The sequence below is a fragment of the Lissotriton helveticus genome, chromosome 8, assembly GCF_964261635.1.
Source record: "Lissotriton helveticus chromosome 8, aLisHel1.1, whole genome shotgun sequence".
In the NCBI taxonomy this organism is placed as follows: Eukaryota; Metazoa; Chordata; class Amphibia; order Caudata; family Salamandridae; genus Lissotriton; species Lissotriton helveticus.
In genome coordinates, this window is record NC_136069.1 from 171947353 (window position 1) to 171970176 (window position 22824).

A 22824-nucleotide genomic window follows, 5' to 3' on the forward strand; every position below is an offset into this window, starting at 1 on the left:
TTGAGAGGGAGGCCTTTGCTGTGGTTTGGGCCCTGAAGAAGTTGAGGCCATACTTGTTTGGTACTCACTTCAAGATTCAGACCGACCATAAGCCCCTCTTATGGCTAAATCAAATGAAGGGTGAAAACCCCAAACTTCTTAGGTGGTCCATTTCCCTACAGGGGATGGACTTTACAGTGGAGCACCGCCCAGGGACTGACCATGGTAATGCAGATGGTCTCTCCAGGTACTTCCACTTAGAGCAAGAAGACTCACCTGGTCAAGGTTAGTTTAATGTCCCTAAGTTTGGGGGGGGTTATGTAGGAGAGTGGTGTCTGCAATCCCATGGCCACCCCAGATTTTTGCTTTTTGCTTCACTTGTTTACGACTTTCCCTGGCTGTGGGCCTGCCAATCAGACCCACAGCCTAGCTGTTCTCTCTCTAAATTACAACCATGTACCCTAGGTGCATTTACCAATTGGTACTGGGCCACCTTATCAGTCCCTGTACAGTATACCTTAGGTATCCAGGGCATAGGTGTACCCAGGGCCTACCAGGGGCTGCAGCATGTATTATGCCACCCCTGGCTGGCCATCCAAAACAGACACAACTGGCTGCACGACAGCTGGGGCAAGGTGGTGTAATCACCCTTTGCTTTAGATATAGTATTCCTATATCTAACCCTAAAATGGACACATATATTCCTATCAGTCACTCCTATGGCAGGCCTTATCAATCCTGAAGGCAGAGTGCTTGGAATTATGTGAGATGGTGCTCTGGCATGAGTTGAGCCCGTTTGCAGCTTGCGGAACCAATTCCTTATAGCTGTTCCATGATAACGCTATACCATATACTCTTAAGTGCATTATAATCCTCGCGGTTAAATGCTAACTTTGGCATAGCATTATCAAAACATGTCGAGTAAGGTGTCATACGAATTGGAATACTAACCCCTCGCCAATTCTGGCGACGGTGTTAGCATTCCACCCTGCTAGAGGGACACGACATGTATGTAACTGTAAACCCCGGTTAAAGTTAACTCGAGCCTCAGCATCACAAAATGTATGCTGCCACCACAGACACAAGTCTGACCTCCTGCTGCTGGGAGTCCTTCCAGCAAGGGAAGCTCAGACAAAGGGTTTCCTGCCTTGGGAGGTGCTAGCACCACCCCAGACAGGATTTTGTGTATTAGGTAGGCCTAGGCTGAAAGGAATGAGACATGCCTGGGGCACACAAGGTGCCCTGTGCATACACCGGTTCCAACCAGTTGCTGGGGCACTCCAGCCCCAGCTCTGGCGGGAAACTGGACAAAGGATAGGGGGTGTTACCACCCCCCTTCCTGGTCCCACCCAGGGGAGGGACCTAGTCGTAGTGCAGCCCCCTTTAGCTGGATAAAGGTAGGAGCTGGTCCCATTCCAGATTAGATTACTCTTGAAAACTTCCACAAAGAACTCTTGACCTTCGACCTCCTGAACATCAGAAGACTGAAGAATCTCCCCTATGGTCAGGGAGTGAACATCCTGCTTCGCAGGCACCATCAAGCTCCTGTGCGCTTTGCTGCAAGTCCTTCCATCCCGGAATCCGACGACCCAGCTCGACAAGACCCGGACCTCCAGACCTCTCTGACCTCTACCCACATCCACAACACAGCTGGGACCCGTGGGTGCGACGAGCAACGTGGAGACGGCCATCTTGAAGAAACCTGTACAGCGCTTCCAGCACAACCCCTGAGGGTTCCTCGAGTGAGTGCATTGGGGACTGAGAAGCCCCACACCGACGCAGCTCCTGCACCAAAGACCAGCATCCCCGTGATCTGCGTGGGGCCCTTTTGCCTGGTTGCTGCCCTTCCTGTTGTCTGGTCACTTGCCGGCTGGCTAGTGACCTCTGAGGCGACGACCCGAAGATTTCGACACTGCTAGTCTGGTCCCCCAGACTGGCCCTTGCTTCCTTGTGAAAGAGAAGCACCCCGGACCCTCCTGGTCCACACCAGACGCCATCTTTGTTCCACTGCGTGGCTTGCATTAGCCAAGGCCTGTTGTCCAGATCGACGATCCGACACCGCCAACAGCAGCAGACTACGTGGGACAGCTCGTGCCTCCAGCCTGGTCGTGAAGAATAGCTCCTGGTCCGCGCAGCTACAGAGAGAAGCGACCCTTCCTTCACCTGAACGCGGCGACAGCATCTGGTTCCCTCCTGGTTCCAGCACCGTCACTGGCTAGTGACCAAGACTCTGTCCCCTTCCTTTTCAGGACTTCCTTCTTCCTAGTTCCATCCTTGGAACCACAGGACTCCTCGATCTGGCTGCCTGCCAGCAACTTCATGTTTCAGGCATCACCGGGATCCACACAGCAAACCCGACACAACTTCAGCCCTATGCACCCGCAGTCTGTGGGTTAGGTAACTAAAGCTTCTAGGTGCTGAAGTCTGTGTCCACTATCCTAGTGTCCAGGTCCACTGTTGTTTTCCCTCCATCCAGCCGGGTTCGTCCGGAATCCGTAACTTTGTAAACTGTAGCATCCATAGACGTTGGTACGCATCCCGCGTGAGAGTTCCCACTCTGCACGTGAGTCTCGTGGGCCTCCTGCTCCTTACTTACCTAGTTCGTAGCGTAGTCCCAGCGATCCTCCAGCCTCTGGATCTCCTTACAGTATTTTCCTTCCTCGCATTCCATTGTTTTGAGTATATGGTTTGCCGTGCCCCTCAGGCACACTTGTAGATATTGTGCGAACTCGTATTTCTTTTGTAGTATTGTCATGTGCTTAGCCCTCTGACCTCATAAAGAGTTCAGAGGTGTTGTTATTAATAAATATATTGTTTATTTTCTTAACAACCTGTGTGGTGTCCTTTCATCTGGTATTCAAGGGGTTGTACTGTGGTAAAACAGCTGGCTTCACATGCCAAAAGAGTTTAGCCTAAAGACTGCTTTGTCCATGCTACCATTAGGATAGCTGGTCTATAAGGTTGACTTACAACCAATCACCATAAGGGTTGTTTGGACTGATACAAGGTGATCACTAGAATTAGTGAGCATCATATATCAGGCCAACTTCTCACAGCTCCACCGTCTGGACCCAAAACGTGCGCTCTCTTAGTATCTGGATCGCACACGCCAGTTCCGGGTGGATGACCAACTCTTTGTTGGTTACGCGGGTGCTAAGAAGGGACGAGCGGAGCACAAGAGGACCATCTCTCCGTGGATCATTTTGTGCATCCAGGCGTGTTACTCCTTGGCTAAGAAGGAACCTCCTGTTGGGCTGAGGGCTCATTCCACTCGGGCCACGGTGACTACAACTGCCTTGGGCCGAGGGGTGCCCTTGCAGGACATTTCCAGGCAGCTACGTGGGCCACGCTGCACACGTTTGCGGTTAGCCAAGTCCGGAGGGATGGCTTCTTTGGCCGTTCCGGTCTCCAGGACTTTCTGGTGTGATTATTGGTTCGCAGACCCACCACCGGGGTTGGTATTGCTGGGGTATCTATTCTAAGGTAAGGAATCGATCACTAACGTGTCTCTTTCAGATGCACAAGTTACTACTTGTGTAACAATATATCTGTAAGAGACATTAGTTAGTGATAGATTCCTTACCGACCCACCCATCCTCCCCATTCTGCGAACCGATATCTAGGGTTAAGGTCATCCCCTTTCAGGGCCCTAGTTTCATGGCACCAGTGTTGGTTTTTATCATGGCTCTGCGTTTCTGGTGCGGAAAAGCTGTGTATAAGAACTGACGTCAGCACGCGGAGGCGGCGTCTAAGTACTCCGATGACGTCATCACGGTGCCAACGACGGACGCGGAGCCGCGGATGACGCCTATCGACGCGCATGGGTACTGCTACTCAAAAAAATTCCGGATCCAGTCTGACGCCTGGGGATATTCTAAGGTAAGGAATCTATCACTAACTAATGTCTCTTACAGATATATCGTTACACAAGTAGTAACTTGTGCTTTTGGGTCCATGCCTTCCTCTGGAGTGCCTTTTGGCCCCAAGGAGATAAAGGGTACTCTGACTGGGTCCACGCCAGCGGGTTTGCCCTTGACGCCAATCGTAGTCCCTGACTCTGTTCCTGGAGTCGTTGCGGCACAACCGGGTGTGACTGTGAGAAGTTGGCCTGATATATGATGCTCACTAGTTCTAGTGATCACCTTGTATCGGTCCAAACAATCCTTATGGTGATTGGTTGTAAGTCAACCTTATAGACCAGCTATCCTAATGGTAGCATGGACAAAGCAGTCTTAGGCTAAACTCTTTTGGCATGTGAAGCCAGCTGTTTTACCACATATAACCCCTTGAATACCAGATGAAAGGACACCACACAGGTTGTTATAAAAATAAACAGTAGATTTATTAATAACAAACACCTCTGAACTCTTTGAGGTCAGAGGGCTAAGCACATGACAATCTCTTAGGAAAAATACGATAAGTTGCACAAAATTACAATGGTGCCCAAGGGGCACGGCAAACCATATACTAAGTAAATGGTATGAGGAAATCGATAGAAGGAATGGAGCTGTCCAGCGGCTGTAGGATCGCTGGGGCTACACTATCCTAACCTTAGGTAAGTAATAGGAGGCTCACAGGACGCGTGTGCAGTGTGAACTCACACGCGAGATGTGGAACAAAGTCAATGGACAGTACAGTTTGCGAAAAAGGTGAGTACGGACAGTCTTTACTATCTAGGACTAAAACGACTGGAAATCTGGACACTAGGAGAGGTAATCTACCCTTGAGCACCGAAATGCTCTTCTTACCTCACCCACGGGCTGCGGGTGCATAGGTGTCAAAGTGTGTCGGGTTTCCTTGTTGAAGTCTATGGAGCCTTGAAGAAAGATGCTGCAGGCGACCAGGAGGAAGATGTCCGGTGCGATCCATGGGTGGATCGAGGAAGAAGAGGACCTGAAAGCAGAGGGGACAGTGTTCAAAGTCACTAGCCAGTGACCGGTGTGGAACCAGGAGGAAACCAGATGCTGTCGTCGCGATCAGGTGAAAAGTGGACGCTTGTCTCTGCAGCCACGTGGACCAGGAGGTGTCTTCGACGACCAGGATGGAGGCACGAGCTGTCCCACGCAGGCTCTCGCTGTCGGATCCGGGATTGGAGTCAACAGGCCTTGGCAAAGGCAACCCACCCGGTGAGTGGAAACGGTGTCTGGAGTGGACCAGGAGGGTCCAGGGTGCTCCTCTTTTGGAAGGGAGCAAGGGCCAGTCTGGAGCAACCAGACTAGCAGTGTAGATTTCTGGGATCGTCGTCTAAGAGGTCACTAGCCAGCCGGCAAGTGACCAGACAACGCGTCGAGCAGCAATCAAGCAAAAGGGGCCCACGCAGATCTTGTGGATGCTGGAGGGCTGATCTTTGATGCAGGAGCTGCTCGGGGCTGGGGCTTCTCAATCCCCAAAGCACTTTTTCGAGGATGCCTCAGAAGTCGTGCTGGAAGCGAAGTGCAGTCTCTTCAAGATGGCCGGTCCCACGTGTCTCGTCGCACCCACGGGTCTCAGCTGTGCTGCAGATGTAGGTAGAGGTCGGAGAGGTCTGGGAGTCCGGATCTCGTCTGGCTCTGAAGTCTGGATCCGGCAGGAAGGACGACAAAGTGGCCCGCTAGGACGCTTGATGGTGCCTGCAGTTGCAGGGTGGACACTCCTTGCCCACAAGGGAGATTCTTCTGTCTTCTGTGGAGCAGAACGTCGAAGTCCAGAGTTTCTTCTTGTAAAGTTGTCAGGATAAATCTAATCTGGAATGGGACCAGCTCCTACCTTTATTCTCCTAAAGGGGGATGTACTGGTGACTAGGTCCCTTTCCTGGGTGGGACCAGGAAGGTGGGTGGTTACACCCCCTATCCTTTGTCTGGTTTCGCGCCAGAACTGGGGCTGGAATGCCCCAGCAACTGGTTTGAACCGGTGTATGCACAGGGCACCTTCTGTGCCCCAGGCATGTCTCATTCCTTTCAGGCCTCCCTACTTCAATACACAAAATCCTGTCTGGGGTGGTGCTAGCACCTCCCAAGGCAGGAAACCCTTTGTCCAGGCCTCCCTCGCTGGAAGGACTCCCAGTAGCAGGAGGTCAGACTAGCGTCTGTGGTGGCAGCATCCATTTTGTGATGCTGAGGCTCGAGTTAACTTTAACCGGGGTTCACAGTTACATACATGTCGTGTCCCTCTAGAAGGGTGGAATGCTACCCCTGTCGCCAGAATTGGCGAGGGGGTACAGGGGTGGGGAATTTGTATCGCCCGACGCCCTGGACACGAGGATTCTTGTTGCGGACAAGAAGTTTTATTGTCTGCTTAGTCCTCCGGACAAGTAGACATTCCATTTAACCCTTGTGCCTCTAATATAATCACAAAGCAGTTATTATCCGATTGGAATATGCAATCTTAGTGAATGCGCCTTTTTTTAGGTAATTTTGGTAACTAGAAACTCGTTTGTTTGTTTAAATTTGTTCATAGCGCTTTGGCTGAGTGTAGCGCTGACATTTGCATCTGCCTTTCAGCTAGCGCGCACGTTTGCCTAAACTTTATCATAGCGCTTTGGCAGACTGTAAATTGTTTTATATTTGCTGTGCATATCCATGTGTATTTATTGGCTGCTCATTTCCGTGATTACATTGGCTGTGTTTGCTCAGTGTCCGTGATTACATTGGCTGTGTTTAACCCTGTCTCCGCGCTCGAACCCGCTCCCACCACAACAGTACCTGTAAACATATTTAGGACCTCATAGCGCCCCTTTGCTCGTTGTTGTTGTTGGTGCGGCCATTTCCCTGGTTGACCCGAGCCCTCCCTCGACCTCGCTCCCGCCTCCCAGCGGCCCCTCCCACCCACGAGAGCTACGGGCCATCCTCACCCACACAGAGAGCTGTGACCATCTTGCCTACAACGCGAGTGGTCGCTCCCCTCGCTTCCTCCCTCAGCCTCCACCTGTGGTATCGTAGCGCTGACCTCTGCATCTGAGCTAGCACGCTCGTTTGTTTCCTAATTATTTTCATAGCGCTTTGACTGAGTGTAGCGCCGACCTCCGCATTTGCCTCTCAGCTAGCGCACTCGTTTGTTTGTTTAAATTTGTTCATAGCGCTTTGGCTGAGTGTAGCGCTGACATTTGCATCTGCCTTTCAGCTAGCGCGCACGTTTGCCTAAACTTTATAATAGCGCTTTGGCAGACTGTAAATTGTTTTATATTTGCTGTGCATATCCATGTGTATTTATTGGCTGCTCATTTCCGTGATTACATTGGCTGTGTTTGCTCAGTGTCCGTGATTACATTGGCTGTGTTTAACCCTGTCTCCGCGCTCGAACCCGCTCCCACCACAACAGTACCTGTAAACATATTTAGGACCTCATAGCGCCCCTTTGCTCGTTGTTGTTGTTGGTGCGGCCATTTCCCTGGTTGACCCGAGCCCTCCCTCGACCTCGCTCCCGCCTCCCAGCGGACCCTCCCACGCTCCGCCCCCTCCACCATCCATTTATGGCCAATGCCCCCACGCGCAGCGTCCACGCGCTACGGCCGCGCCGAAGGTGCGCCAAAGGTAAGCCCGTCTACGCCCGTCCGCGCCTGGACCGCGCCCAGCGCCAGACCCCCTGGCCCTCGCATTGCCCAGCCCTCCCGCATTACCTACGATGCCACCACCCTCCTAGCCTTTAACCCCGGCCGCTACCCCAACTGCGTCCAAGCCGCTCCTGGACACACCCATGGACCTTTCTCATGCTACTCCTGCAAATTCACCAGCACCGTCAACAATTCCGCCACGATCACACCACAGATTCCCGACCCCAACCACCTACAATGCATCTTGCTCAACACCCGATCGGTCCACAGGCACGCCATTGACCTATGGAATCTACTAGACACCATCTCTCCGGACATCGCCTTCCTAACAGAAACATGGATGAACGCCTCCTCCGCCCCAGACATAACCATTGCCATCCCAGAAAATTATAAGATCATACGCAAGGACCGTACCGGCCACACAGGAGGAGGAATCGCTATCGTCCACAAGAAATCCATCCACATCTCAACCAGCTCTGACGTCAATCTCGCCAACTCTGAACACCTTCACTTCCAGATCCACACCGACCCCAATACCACACTCAGAGGCACCCTCCTTTACAGGCCACCAGGACCCCGCGCACAATTTAGTGAGGACATCACGGACTTCATCACTCCACACGCGCTCCCCTCCAAAGATTACATCCTTCTGGGAGACCTCAATTTTCACCTTGAAAATAACAACGACCGCAACTCCACCACCCTTTTGGACAACCTCGCCAACCTCGGACTTAAACAACTGGTCACTTCCCCCACCCACATCGCAGGTCACACTCTCGACCCTATCTTCACCTCCAGCAACCATGTCTCCTTCAGCCACACTACGGCTCTCCTCTGGACTGACCACAGCTGCGTTCACTTTACCTACAACAAGCCCAAACCCAACAACCACCCCCAACCAACTCTGCAAAGAAACTGGAACAAAATCACCATCGACCAGATCTCCTCATCGCTTCTTCTAAACCCCCCAGCCCACTCCTCAAACCCTGACCAAGCCGCCAACAACCTCACCCTATGGTTATCCAACAGCGCCGACATCCTAGCACCACTGAAAAAACGACAAAGCAAATTTGGCAGCAAGAAGACCTCATGGTTCAACGAAGATCTTAAGAAATCCAAGAAACTCTGCCGCTCCCTTGAGAAGGCCTGGAAAAAAGACCCAACCACCAACACCAAGGACGCCTTCAAAAACGCCACCCGCATACACCACCAACTGATCCGAAAGGCCAAGAAAACCGCCTTCAAGGACCGACTAGATAACAACGCCCACAACAGCAAGGAACTTTTCAACATCGTCAAGGAATTTACCAATCCCTCGGCCAACTCTAACGACATCACCCCTTCTCAAGCCCTCTGCGACTCCCTAGCTTCATTCTTCCACAACAAAATTGCAGACATCCACAACAGCTTCGACGACCAACCCGGAGACCAACTCACCCAACCATCTACTGGACCTTCACCCCCCTCAAACATCCTTAATGACTGGAACCCAATCTCCACTGAGGACACCATCCGCCTGATGAACTCCATCCACTCAGGATCCCCCACAGACCCATGCCCTCACTACATCTTCAACAAAGCAGACTCCATCATAGCACCGCACCTCCGAGACGTCATCAACTGCTCCTTCAACTCCGCCACCTTCCCGGAAAGCTGGAAACACGCTGAACTCAGCGCCCTTCTGAAAATACCCACAGCGGACCCCACCGAACTCAAAAATTACCGCCCCATCTCGCTCCTTCCATTCCCGGCCAAAGTCATCGAGAAAGCCGTCAACAACCAGCTCGCCGCCTTCCTCGAAGCCAACAAATCCCTCGACTCCTCACAGTCCGGCTTCCGAGCAAAACACAGCACTGAGACCGCCCTCATCGCAGCAACAGACGTCATTCGAACTCTACTGGACAATGGAGACACAGTCGCCCTCATCCTCCTCGACCTCTCCGCAGCCTTCGACACAGTCTGCCATAGCACCCTTCTTCAGCGCCTCAGAAACATCGGAATCCAAGGAAAAGCACTGGAATGGATCACCTCGTTCCTCACCGGAAGAACCCAGAGAGTCCGCCTTCCACCATTCAAGTCAGAGGCCACTGAAGTCATTTGCGGCGTACCACAAGGATCTTCACTCAGCCCCACCCTTTTCAACGTATACATGAGCCCCCTCGCGGCCATCGCCCGCCAACACAACCTTAACATCATCTCCTACGCGGATGACACTCAACTGATCCTATCACTCACCAATGACCCTAGCACCGCCAAAACTAACCTACACGAAGGTATGAAAGAAGTAGCCGAATGGATGAAACACAGCCGTCTGAAACTGAACTCAGATAAAACAGAAGTCCTCATCTTAGGTACCTCCCCCTCCGCATGGGACGACTCTTGGTGGCCAGAAGCCCTTGGAAAAGCACCCATCCCGACAGACCACGCACGGAACCTGGGTGTCATCCTGGATTCCTCACTTTCAATGAACAGACAAGTCAACGCCGTCTCCTCATCCTGCTTCAACATTCTTTGCATGCTCAAAAAAACATTCCGTTGGATCCCCACCGAAACTAGGAAAACGGTCACCCACGCTCTGGTCACGAGCCGACTGGACTATGGAAACACCCTCTATGCCGGTACTACCGCTAAACTCCAGAAAAAACTCCAACGAATCCAGAACGCTTCAGCCAGGCTCATATTAGACATCCCGCGCAACAATCACATCTCTGGTCACCTGAAAGACCTCCACTGGCTCCCCGTCAGTAAGAGGATCACTTTCCGGCTCCTAACCCACGCACACAAGGCACTCTACGAAATCGGACCAGAATGCCTCAACGCAAGACTGTCCTTCTACACCCCCTCACGCCAGCTACGATCATCCAACCAAGCCCTGGCCACTGTACCTCGCATCAACAAAACCACCATGGGAGGTAGATCCTTTTCCTACCTGGCAGCTAAAACATGGAACTCACTTCCCACTCACCTTCGCCTCACTCAGAACCACCTAGCATTCAGAAAGGAACTTAAAACATGGATATTTGACCAGTAATTCCCCTCCCCTCTTCAAGCGCCTTGAGACCCTCTGGGTATGTAGCGCGCTATATAAATTTTCTGACTTGACTTGACTTGACTAGAAGCTGGCTGCAGCTGTGAGAAAGTTTGTGCTATTGTTTTAATCTCCCCTCCGTTGTTTTAATCTCCCCATCGGGATGATCTCCCCTTCGCATCTGCACGCGTATTTAACCCTGCAAGTGCATTTGCAAAAATAAACTTTTGGCATGTCTTTCTGAGCTCCCCAGCGGGCCCTGCCAAAAAGCCAAACAATACCGTTATTGCTCACTGTATCTGTAAGGTCCATCAGGGCTGGCTCTAGGGCGGTGCGATCAGTGCCACCGCAAATATATTATGGCTTAAAACCTGCTGCCTCGTTCCTTCCCTCCAGCAATTTTCAGATATCAATAAAAATGTCAAGATTACTCCGGTGATTAATGTTCTTCCTGGCGAGAGAAGGAGTTTTGTCTAGTGGAAGTTTGACTACTCGTAAGTTAGCTCAGAGGGTTACTATGCCTGCTGCTAAAAACGTGTGCCATGCAGATTGCAAAGTGCATGTAATATTAATAGGTAAATAGGTTACTGCTATTGTCAGAGAGATATTTGTTATTTTGCAGTTTATAAGTTAGAATCCTAATAGAGAACAATGAGGTATTAACTGTCATCAAAGGTCTGCATGCAAACTGCAGGGTTTATATTAGACCTACATGTCTTTTTTTGCCCGGCTTTTCCTTAACCTGATCTAACTAAAAAGGTTCATTTGGGTATAAATGAATTATTACTATTGAAGACAACCCCTAACAATTAGTGTTATGTTTTAAATTCTGAATTTGTGCTTTTCCAGACCAAGGACTATATCTGCCTATCAGTAAAGTATGGATGACATGTGACTCTTACATCTTGTAATCCTCTGTCTTATGTAACGTGTTTCTTATACACTGATTTACACGTGTGATTGTCTCTGTTAAATGTGTGTATGATGTAAAGTGCTCTGACACCTCACACTGGTATGAGTGGTGCTATAAAACGAAATAAATCTGAGAGACTGGTTATGGAGATTTGAGGGGCACTGTTAACTGGTGGTAGTGAGGGAATAGGAATCTGTGGTGGAGATGGTCACTCGAGGGCGCCAACAAACATTGTCACACAGGGCGCCACCAATGCTAAAGCCGGCCCTGAGGTCTGTGTTAGAACACCGGCTCTCATATTAGTTATGCTTCCGGGTGCTAAAAGTTGCTGCACATGTGCTCTTAGTTAAACAATAAAGATATACCAATAGTGGTGCTGGGTGGATTCCCCTGCAGTGGTAGATGCCTACGTGAGTGGGGTCAGGGAAGGTGCATGTCGTACGTTACAATTCCTTGAGAGTGTAGAGGAATGCTGTGTATGCAAATTCTCGAAAAGAGTAAGAAGTCAGAGGAGCCCTGCGAGCTGAAGTTGAAGGCAAGGAAGCTGAACAAGGAGGATGTGGTGCCACTGGACGCCCTCAATTACATAAAGGGTTACGGATATAAGATGTACTTGTTTGATAAACATATACAGATTTCTCACTGCTTAAAAGCCCCTGAAGTAAACTGTGTGTGAACACCAGAGAGCCTTAAAACCAGTAATGCAGGAAATATTTGATGCACTTGTAGAGAGTTCGGAAGTCCCCGATTCAAGGACCTGCTGGGACATTCCTCTATTTACTGTGCAGAAAGATGCATGCTGCCATTTGTGATGCCATTTTCCACAGGAAAGCAGTTTCTGTCCAGGGGAATAGATCGTCTCATTTGCGTAGGCTCAGTGTCAAGGTTGATAAATATGAAATGCAGGAGCTTCCAGGAGGTACTTACCGAAAGCGCAAAAAACTCAACTAGTGGGAACAAAATCCCAACCAAGTGGCAGGCAGCAAGCAACGGAGTGGGACATTGGGCGTGTTTCAAAATGCTCAATCCTTCTTTTACTACATTGTCTTAAAGGCATATGTTTTCCAATGGAGAAGGGTACTGACCTTTCTTCACTGGGAGCTCGCTGTTGGTGGTTAATGCACCCTCTGTGTCCCCTAAGGTGCCCATTCCTCCTTCTCCCTGTCTTCCCCAGTTTTCTAACTTCACTGTTTTCTGTTCCCGTTCAAGTAACCTATCTGATCAGCTGCTACAATTTGTGTTTCACCATACGTGGCTCACTCACCCTGAGCCCGAGCCTAGACTCTCATGGGGATGATCAGGTTCCCCGGGCGAAACGCTAGTAGTCTGACCCGCTCTGCGCGCTCTCCCCCACTTTCCTCAGGTATTTGGATCCTTTTCTCTAAATACCTCCTTTGTTTAATGCCACACCATAATCATAAATGCCCACCTCAAGCTGTTCTCTAGTGCCCACATATCTGCTTTGAATCCTTCAGCTGCTTGTGCCCAGCCTGTCCCTTCCTCTCACCACATTCACTGAACTTTTAGCACCACATTCTAGTGCTATATCTCAGTCGTTCACAAGTTCTCCCCTACTAGCCAGTACTTGTTGTTGATATTATAGTGCTTCACACTTCACTCGTGTTCTTATCAAGCACTATAAAAACAGACTTTACCACTACTTAATCAGATGATAATCAGTGACTTTAGAAGGCTGAATGACGGAGGCTGCCCTGCCAGGGTTTTAGTAATCTTCTCTTCCAGCTCGAGCCCAAAACTAAGAGAACATTTAAAGTGCCATCATCCCTCCTTCTGTTCGAGTATAATCCTGGGTGGAAGCTAATTAGATCCTAACACCTAAATGCCACAGTAATGGGGGAAACAAAGGCACACAGCTTGTTATCACTTAAGTAAAAAAAGCTAAGATTTGGAGGCTGGTTTTTGATTTTCTGTAGCTCCTATATGTAAAACATATGCATGCACTGTAAATTTTTTAGCTGTATAAGTACGTATGAGTATTTATAGGAATGACAAAATAAATAGCAATTCCTAACTTTTTTAATTTAATACTTTCATAGCGCTACTTATCCCACTGTAAGGTGCCATAGCGCTTTACATCTCACACACATTATACACTGACTATTAATCATACAAGTGTGTAGTGTCATAAACAGTCTTTACTGGTAGGGATTATATGCCACGATTGTTTGGCTGGTAGAAATTGAAAGTTGGGGTTTAAAATATGACACTGCCTGTATGGTCTATTAATAATGCTCAAAACAACTATTTAGCAGCCTTATAATAACAGATTGAGAACAAACAAGGTTCTAAACCCATGTCTTGCAGTTTACATGCAGGTGCTTGATACCAGTTTATAGCTCACTGAATATTGCCTGGTGATTTTTTCAATAATTCACAGCTTGGGTGTCTGTTCTCTCCACCTCAACCCAGCCTGGTCCCCTTGAGGTCTACCTCCGTGCCATCTGTGAGTCTCATAACATTCCCTTCATTGATTTGGGTATTATGCTATTTAAATATCCACTCTCAGAGCTGTATTGTGCAGGCTTCTCAATTTTGACTCTTTCCTCTGTTTCTGTGGAGGCAGTTGGCAGGGCTGATGGAAGGCAGGAAGCAAAGTGAGCTGGGTAAGGTGAAAGAGTTGCTCAGAGCGCTTAGATGAGATCGCAGAGGGGGTAAAGAAGGCTGATCAGCCTGTGATAAGTGGAGGCAAGGTAGCAACAGTAGACAAGAGAGGGTTTTGGAAGGGATGAAGCCTATGGTGAAACTGGAGATGGAATAAAACCTCTTATGAGAGGGGAGGAGAAGTTGTAGTGAAATGTGCTAGGGGTACAGAGCCTGTGATGAGGGAGTGGAGAGAAGGACATGGGATGGGTAGTGAGAGGGATATCCATTCCAATGTATATAGTGTGAAGGTATATTTATAGTAAGGGAGTGGTGTAATTTAACAGTAAGTGTGTGTAACCCTTGTTGTGAGAAAAGAGAACAGGCGGGTTATGAACCCTATGATGAAGATGTGGAATTGGTATGGGCCCTATGGCAAGTTAGTGGAAAGGCAAATGATTACTGCTGATAGCGAGAAAACAGTGTGGAAGGTAATACTTTATAATAAGAGAGTTTGCAAGGGCAAAGAGGGAGAGATGGTCATCTATACTTTGGGTTTTATAGTTGACTAGTAATAAGTCCTTGCTAGTCTGTATAGCTTTTGGTTTTATAGAGTGTGTGGGACTAGTGGATTTCTTTACAGGGCTAGAAGATTATTGTATCCCTTTGTCCCTTGGACAAGTACAGTTTTTCAAAAATTCCACACCCCTGGGGTAGTATTCCAATTCGTATGACACCTTACTCGACATGTTTTTTCTGTAAAATTTATTTTTATTCAAATTTTTGCAGGAAAAGGAAAGAGAGGAAAGTGAAAGAAAGAAAAAAAGAGTCATATAAGCGACAATTCCGCCAAAAGTCCCTCACAGGGGAAGCTGCAATGAGCATTCAAAGACATAAACGGGAGGTTGCAGGGTGGGGTGGCGTGACATGATAACAGAGTTCAGTTTGTAAGTCCAATGCATGCCAAGGAGTTCGTAGGCGGAAATCCAAGCGCGGCCCGATGGCCGGCAGAGGAAGAGCGCAGCAAATGATTCAGGAGTCCAACACCCCCTAGAGGCTAAGTAGCGTCGTAACAATTAACAAAACCCGTTCCCAACTAGTTTCCCCCCCTACCCTCCCCCCCCCCCCTTGGTGGTGGCAACAGTAACACTCTCGTGCCATACAAAGCTTCACAAGCATGCAATCTGATTAAGCTTGGAATAGGTGGAGCGCGCGGAACGTAGGTGGGCAGACCGCAGACGGTAGGCCACGAGACAAGAAACGGACCAGAGGACCCCAACGGAACAGAATGTTTTTAAAGTTGCCCAGGAAGATGTCCGCCATTCTCTCCATGCTCAGCAAACCCCAGAGTCTCGCATGCCACAGTGATGAGGCCGGGGCATGTGGTTTCTTCCATGCTGCCGCCAACGTAAGCTTAGCGGCCCCCAAGCAAAGCCACAAGATGCGTTTATCCGCTTTAGTTTGATGTTCCAACATCGGATCACGGAGTCCCAACAGGACATGAGCCATGGAGTCCGAGATCGGATACCCCAAGATATCCTTGATGTGGGACAGAATTTCAGCCCAAAAAGGGCGGATGATCGGGCAATCCCACCAGATGTTGCGGAAATCCCCCAGTAGGCCACAACCCCTCCAGCACCTATCCGAAGAAGCTGGAAATATTCGGTGGAGCTTGGACGGGTAAAGATACCAGTCGTGCATGGTCTTCAAGTGGGCTTCCCTAAGGTTCACCGAGTGAATGTGCGTCATGATGTCACTCCAAAGATGCTTCCATTCGTCGTCAGTAACGTCACGGCCCAGAAGGACCTCCCAGTGTTCCATGTAGCGGGGGCGCGGAGAGACCGCACTGGCCAGAAGCAGCCCGTATAAGAAGGAGATCGTCCCCTTCATAGTAGCGGTGCGGAGAAGAAAGGACTCGAATGGGGAAAGCGGTCGGGTAGCGGCCTCACTCACCCCCGCTGATGTAGCCCAGTGGAGAAGTTGGTTATGTCGAAAGCGCTCAGTGATCGGAACCCCATAGTCACGCATGCAGTTGTGGAACGTGAGTGGAGCCACCCCATGGAACAAAATGCATCAGCGCCCTACAGCCACCCTCCCTCCACAGCCTGAAGGGTCCCTCCTGCAACACCGGCGGAAAGTCCGGGTTGAAGTGAATGGGGGTGAAGGGGGATGGAAACGTGGTCCAGCGGTCATCGCCAGTGACCGTGTCCCATACCTTCAAGACTGTGCTAGTAGGAGTGCTAATGTAGGCATTCTTAGGCCGGTTTACTTTGGGTTTCCAGATCAGGTCCCAGATCGACCTCCCAGCCACGCTCCTATCCATATGCAGCCAGTGTTTCTCTGAAAGCTGCTGGGACCATTCCACTATCACACGTAGCTGCGCCGCCTTATAATATAAAAGCATGTCAGGGAACCCCACTCCACCTTCCTTTCTCGGTCGTCGCAGCGTCGTGAAGGGGATACGGGCCCGTCCACCCTGCCAGACAAATTTCAGCATCAAAGTTCTTAAGCGTCGAAAGAAGTCCATCTCTATAGGAACGGGGAGGGCCTGGAAGAGATAAAGGAACTTAGGCAGGAGGACCATCTTAAGGGCATGGATCCTGCCGAGCCATGAGAGGAATTTCGGTTTCCACCGGTCCAGGTCTGCTCGTACCGCAGCCAGCATTGGGGGGAAGTTAGTCGCGAATAAGGACCCAACAGTAGGTGTCAGGCGTACTCCCAGGTATAATAAAGAGGCAGACGCCCACGGCAAAGCCGTGAGCAAGCGTACTCGCTCCACTTCCGCTGGGGGGAGAGTCAGGTTTAGTATGTACGACTTGTCAAAATTGACCTTGAACCCCGCCACTGCCTCAAATTGGGAGAGCACCTCACGAACATGCGGCATGGAGTGAGCCGGGTCCCCCAGCGACAATAGCACATTGTCCCCAAAGAGGGATATTTTATGCTGCTCCCCCGTAAAGGGAAGGCCCTTGATCTGTTCCCTCTCCCATATCGCAAGCGCCAGGGGTTCGATACTCAAGGCAAAGAGGAGAGGGGACTGCCCTGCCTCGTACCACGGGTGTGAGGGAAGCAAGCAGACCGATGTCCGTTAACCAGCACCCTCGAGTTAGGGCTGTTGTAATTGGCTCGGATCATCGTGAGGAACTGGCACGAAAAGCCAAAGGCGGTCAGGGTGCGAAACAGGAATCCCCAATCGACAAGGTCGAACGCCTTCTCCGCATCTAGTCCCACCAGTATCGCCGGAATGCGAAATCTGGTGGCCTTCTCTATCAAGTGCAACACACGCCGCAAGTTGTCATGCGTTTGCCGCCCCTTAATGAATCCGGACTGGTCCGGGTGTATAATGGCCGGCATCAGATCTTGGAGCCGGCGGGCAATGATAGAGGAGTACAATTTAGCATCCACATTCAGGAGGGCTATCGGGCGGTACGACGCGCATTGGGAGGGGTCCTTCCCCTGTTTAGGGATCACGGTGATCAGGGCCTCGGCCATAGTTCCAGAGGTCTCCCCGGTGGATGCCATTTCGTTGAAAAGGGAGACCAGGCAGTCAACCAATTAATTCGCAAACGTTTGGTAGAAAAGAGCAGCATAGCTGTCCGGCCCAGGAGCCTTGTTAGGCTTCAGGGCCTTAATCGCCTCTAGTACCTCTGCTCTGGAAAAGGGGGCCGTCAGCCGTTCGTTCCACTCTCCAGAGACCTGCGGAATGGGGAGGCCAGTCAGGAACGCGTCCTGAGCGTCCCGATCCAGGGATTCACCCTCAAATAGTGCCGCATAGAACCTGCCAAAGATGTCTGCCTTATCCTCACTCAACATGTTTTGATAATGCTATACCAGAGTTAGCATTCAACCGCGAGGATTATAATGCACTTAAGAGTATATGGTATAGCGTTATCATGGAACAGCTATAAGGACTTGGTTCCGCAAGCTGCAGACAGGCTCAGCTCATGCTAGAGCACCATCTCACATAATTCTAAGCACTCTGCCTTCAGGATTGATAAGTCCTGCCATAGGAGTGACTGAAAGGAATGTATGTGTCCATTTTGGGGTTAGATATAGCTAACTATATCTACAGCAAAGGGTGATTACTCCACCTTGCCCCAGCTGTCTTACCAGCCAGTTGTGTCTGTTTAGATGGCCAGCCAGGGGTGGCATAATACATGCTTCAGCCCCTGGTAGGCCCTGGGTACACCTATGCCCTGGGTACCTAAGGTACACTGTACAGGGACTGATAAGGTGGCCCAGTACCAATTGGTAAATGCAACTAAAGTACATGGATGTCAATTTAGAGAGAGAACAGCTAGGCTGTGGGTCTGATTAGCAGGCCCACAGCCAGGGAAAGTCGTAAACCAGTGAAGCAAAAAGCAAAAATCTGGGGTGACCATAGGATTGCAGACCCCACTCTCCTACAGTGACTTCCAGCTGTGGTGCTGGGGGAATCGGACCAGGTTGTAGAGGTTTAATGCCGGAGTCGTCATTTTTAGGTATTACAGTTCCTGCATTTTCTCCCTTGCACTCTGTAGTCTGTGCCATCTCTGTTGCTGTTTCCCCAATATTTCAAGATTGTACTGGAGTCAGACGTCGAAAGCTTGTCTGATTATGTTCAGCCTCTTATGGAGCTTCCTTGGGCTGCACTAGGTGAGGACAGTGGTCTGAAACACTCCCCTGTTTCTGACCTGCTCTCTCCTCCACGAATGGTGGCTCAGGATAGTTCAGCTTATCCAGAGGTTGTAAAGAAAGCTGCTAGTGTCCTGCAATTGCAACTTCCTTCAGTAACTTTGTCATTGGATCCCTTAGTGAATTTACTTCATCAGGGTGCAACAGGAGTTGAACCCTTACTTGCCCTATGGAGAGTTTTGTGCGTGTGTATGCATGTGTGTGTGTGTGTGTGTGTGTGTACACTTGTGTTTGCAAAAGGGTCGATTCTCAGAATCGGCCTGTTTGTGAACGGGAATAAGCCTTTTGGGATGTATCATCCCAAAAGGCCCTCGTAAAATAGAGAATCGCAAAATTTGCGATTCCTCATTTTGCGAAAGCATTTAAGGAATCGCAAATGCGATGTAAAAAGCCCCCAAGTTGTGCGATTTCTTTTGAAAATGCACTTTTTTGCATTTTTCAAAGTGCCATGTGGTGCACATACATGCCCTTGGGGCATGTATGTGTACCACATGTGCACACATGTACATTTCAGGGGTGCAACAGGGTTTCCTTTTGACACCCTGGCCCCCTTGAAATTGCATTCTCAATTTGTGATTCTCTGATTGAGAATCGCAAATTGACAATGTCTTCACATTCATTAGGAATGAATGGGGAGGTATTCCTTAATTGCGAATCACAATTTGCGATTCGCAATTAAGGAATATGTAGGATTCACAAAATTATTTGCAAATCCTACATATTTAGCGTTTTGCGATTCTCTAAAAATCGCTATTTGAGAATCTCAAATGTATCCTTTGATACATATGCCCCTATGTCTCTAACAGATAATACGTTACCGAAGGTAAGTAATTTCTGCGATGGGGTGACAGGCTTTTGAGGACCTTCCCAAGGGGCTTGGGCTGCTCTGGATGCATCTTGGCTCACTGGCTATTTGGTTCCTTGTGCTTGGGCCTAACTGTCCGTCTCTCGGTGGAGGGCCCGTCGGCTCCTACTATTGGTGGAAGTGGATATCCTAATGGGGAGCTGGTGTGAGCACCTCTATAATAGCATATGGTGGGGAAGGTGCTGTGGCCTTACTTGCTGTTGGTATTGTAAGGCTTTCTCTCTGGGCCTCTTCGATGATGGCCTCCCTCTTATCTCTCTTTTGACCTGTATATTTAATATTTATGTGTGTTTTACTATGTTCTGTTACGTTTGTGTCAAATGTTCCCTCTTTAGCCCAGGGAAATGTTTGCGCCTTCATGTGTGCGTGCAACTATTGGCAAAACTTATTACGTTTCTTTACCTGTGTGGGGGACTGGGTTTCTATGTGCTTTAAGGGGGAACCAATGATAACTCAAGGGGTTTTGTGGACGAAATGCAACTTAACTCTTTTGGGAGATTTTTATTTGTTCTTAATTGTGGGAAAATCGTATGTGACGCACTCTTACATTTTATGTGCTATGAGCTCAGGGCCATTCACAGATTCATCAAACAGTTCAACATGAACAATTCAATAAACACAGATAACAATGCAACATAGGTAAAAAAGCGCAATTGTAAAAAAACAGTATCTGAACAATATTAACTTTTTGCGCCAAATACAGTTTACAAGAAATAAAAACATCCTCAAATAACGTATTGGGACATAAACAAGAAAATGCAATATTTAGGACAATCGCTGATCAACTCTTGTACAGCCAGTGGGTAACGTGTCTAGATGTTCGGACTGGGAGTGTGTGATCACTGTATGCTGCATTATGATTGGCTATATGCTCCTAACTTATGTGACAACTGACTTTATGATGTTTTAGGAGCATGTGTACCCCCTCCGGCCATGCGTGCTTTATTGGGTCCAATCTCCCTTGACCGTCATAAATGAAAGTATTGTTTTCCATCTAAGTATATATTTTTTCCATATTAACAATAGTGCATGTTTTATTTTTGTTTCCTTCCTAGAAGCAGTTGGTGAAAAGAAAAAAACCTAATGTAGATGTTAACTGCGATCCAAGTGCTTGGAAGATACAATGTAAAGAACTGATAAATTTCATATTCCAATGTGAGGATTCTGAGCCATTCAGACACCCTGTTGACCTTGTTGAATACCCAGTAAGTCACAATTTACATTGAAATATAATATTATTCAATATACGTTTACCTTATTTGTAAAATTTCTCATTTGTTGCATATAGTCTTCAATAGAGGAGTTTGTTACAGATTAAAAAAAGACATTTTGTAATGTGTTATTGTTTCTTAAGACAAATTACGCGCAGCAGTATGTATAGGAAGCTTGACTGCTCTTTGCAAATGTCCTCCCACTTTATGCCCCATTTGAACTACTGGATGCTGGTTTCAACTCTGACAGTGCACTGAACATGCTAACCAGGCTCCATTGCCAGTGTTCTTTCCCCTAAAAATACCATGCTAAAGTGTAACCCAGTTAGCAAGGACTTTGAGCACTCTTGTCCCTAGTGAATGGTAACTATGGTACCCAGGTCATGGGTACTGAAGATGGTCCCTAAGGGCTGCAGCATGTATTATGCCACCCACGCAAAAACTACATCACTACAGGATGCATGAAAGGGCGCAAGCTTTCCGAAAACACGACATTGCACACTCCCTGTGTGCTATGCCCAAGCACACTGCATGTCCTATATGTAAGTCACCCCTACAGCAGACCTTGACAGCCCTAAGGCAGGGTGCATTATAATATATGTGAAGGCATATCTGCTTGAGCCGATGTGCCCCTGTCAGGCCTAGTTTCATTACTAGCTGAAAACTACATACGTGCCAGTACTGATAGTCTTTCACTCTTTCTTCCTGATCACACCACACACTTGATATGACCACATATTACTTAATCTGTTAAATATTCATAAACATTACGTTTTTTCAAAACATTTTGTCCTTTTCCTTTTTTTCACAGGTTAAGACAAATGTTTTTTTTGTCGACCACATTGTGCACTGTCGGAGAGTAGGGTATGCTTCCTATGGTCACCCCCACTTTTTGCTGTTATTCTCTGGTTTTTCGACTTTAGTGTGGCTGTGGGCCTGCTAATCAGACCCACAGCCCAGCTGTTCTCTTTCTAAATTAATATCATTTACTTTAGGTACATACCTGATTGGGTATTGGGTCCCCTTTGTGAGCCCCTGTATAGTGTACCATAGGTACCCAGGGCATAGGTGCATCCAAGGCCTACCAGGGGCTGCAGCATGTATTATGCCACCCCTGGCTGGCCATCCAAACTGACACCACAGGCTGATTACTCAGCTTGGGTAAGGTGGTGTAATCACCCCTTACTTAGATATAGTAAATGTAAATGTAAATGTCAAGGTATTTGTAGAGCGCACTGTCACCAAGCGGTTTCCTGGCGCTATTACTCATACACACAAGGTGCCCCATGCATAGCCCGGTTCAAACCAGTTGCTGGGACACTCCAGCCCCGCTCTAGCGCGAAACTGAACAAAGGGAAAGGGGTGTAATCACCCCCTTCTCAGGGTCCACCCATAGGAGGGACCTAGCAGGTAATCCAGCCCCTAAAATCAGTATAAAGATAGGAGCTGTGTCTAGAGACATTAGATTAATCCTGGAAGAAACATTGACACGAACTCTTGGACCTTCGACGTTCTATATCGACTAGAAGACTGAAGACATCTCCCTTGTGGTCAAGGAGTGACCACCCTGTGCAAACAGGCACCACCAGTATCTTGCCGGTCTGCTTTGTCGACGCTCCCGACGGATCCCGAAGACTCAGCGACTCAGGAACTGGACTCTCAGAGTTCTCTGACTCTGACCCACTTCCACAGCAAAGCTGAGGCCCGTGGCGGACACGAGAGACGTGGGACTGGACACCCTGGACATCCTGCATCTTGCTAACTGTGCAACGACCGAGGCACCCTCGCTGTTGTGCATTGGGGTACGAGAAGCCCCAGACCTGAGCGCCATTTGCACCAAAGCTTAGCCCTCCACACTCCACGAGTGCCGCGTGGGGCCTGCTCCTGCATTTCAGCTCGACGCCTCTTCCCGGTTGCTAGCCAGTTGGCTATTGAGCCCTCTGAAGACGAACCTTTAAATTTACACCGCTTTCCTGGTTGTTCCTGGCTTGCTCCAGCTTCCCTACAAAGGAGAAGCTCCCAAGA

At 49.0% G+C, this 22824-nt stretch overlaps 1 protein-coding gene across 3 annotated transcripts in view; it reads left to right on the top strand.

The window, feature by feature from the left end:
* Window positions 1-22824, top strand: part of BRWD1 (bromodomain and WD repeat domain containing 1) — a 2464655-nt gene that overhangs the window by 2128052 nt on the left and 313779 nt on the right. For all 3 annotated transcript variants that reach the window (XM_078656838.1, XM_078656840.1, XM_078656839.1), the window contains one exon: window positions 20644-20793. In XM_078656838.1, coding sequence (XP_078512964.1) covers window positions 20644-20793 — 150 coding nt within the window. The remainder of the gene's footprint in view (window positions 1-20643; window positions 20794-22824) is intronic.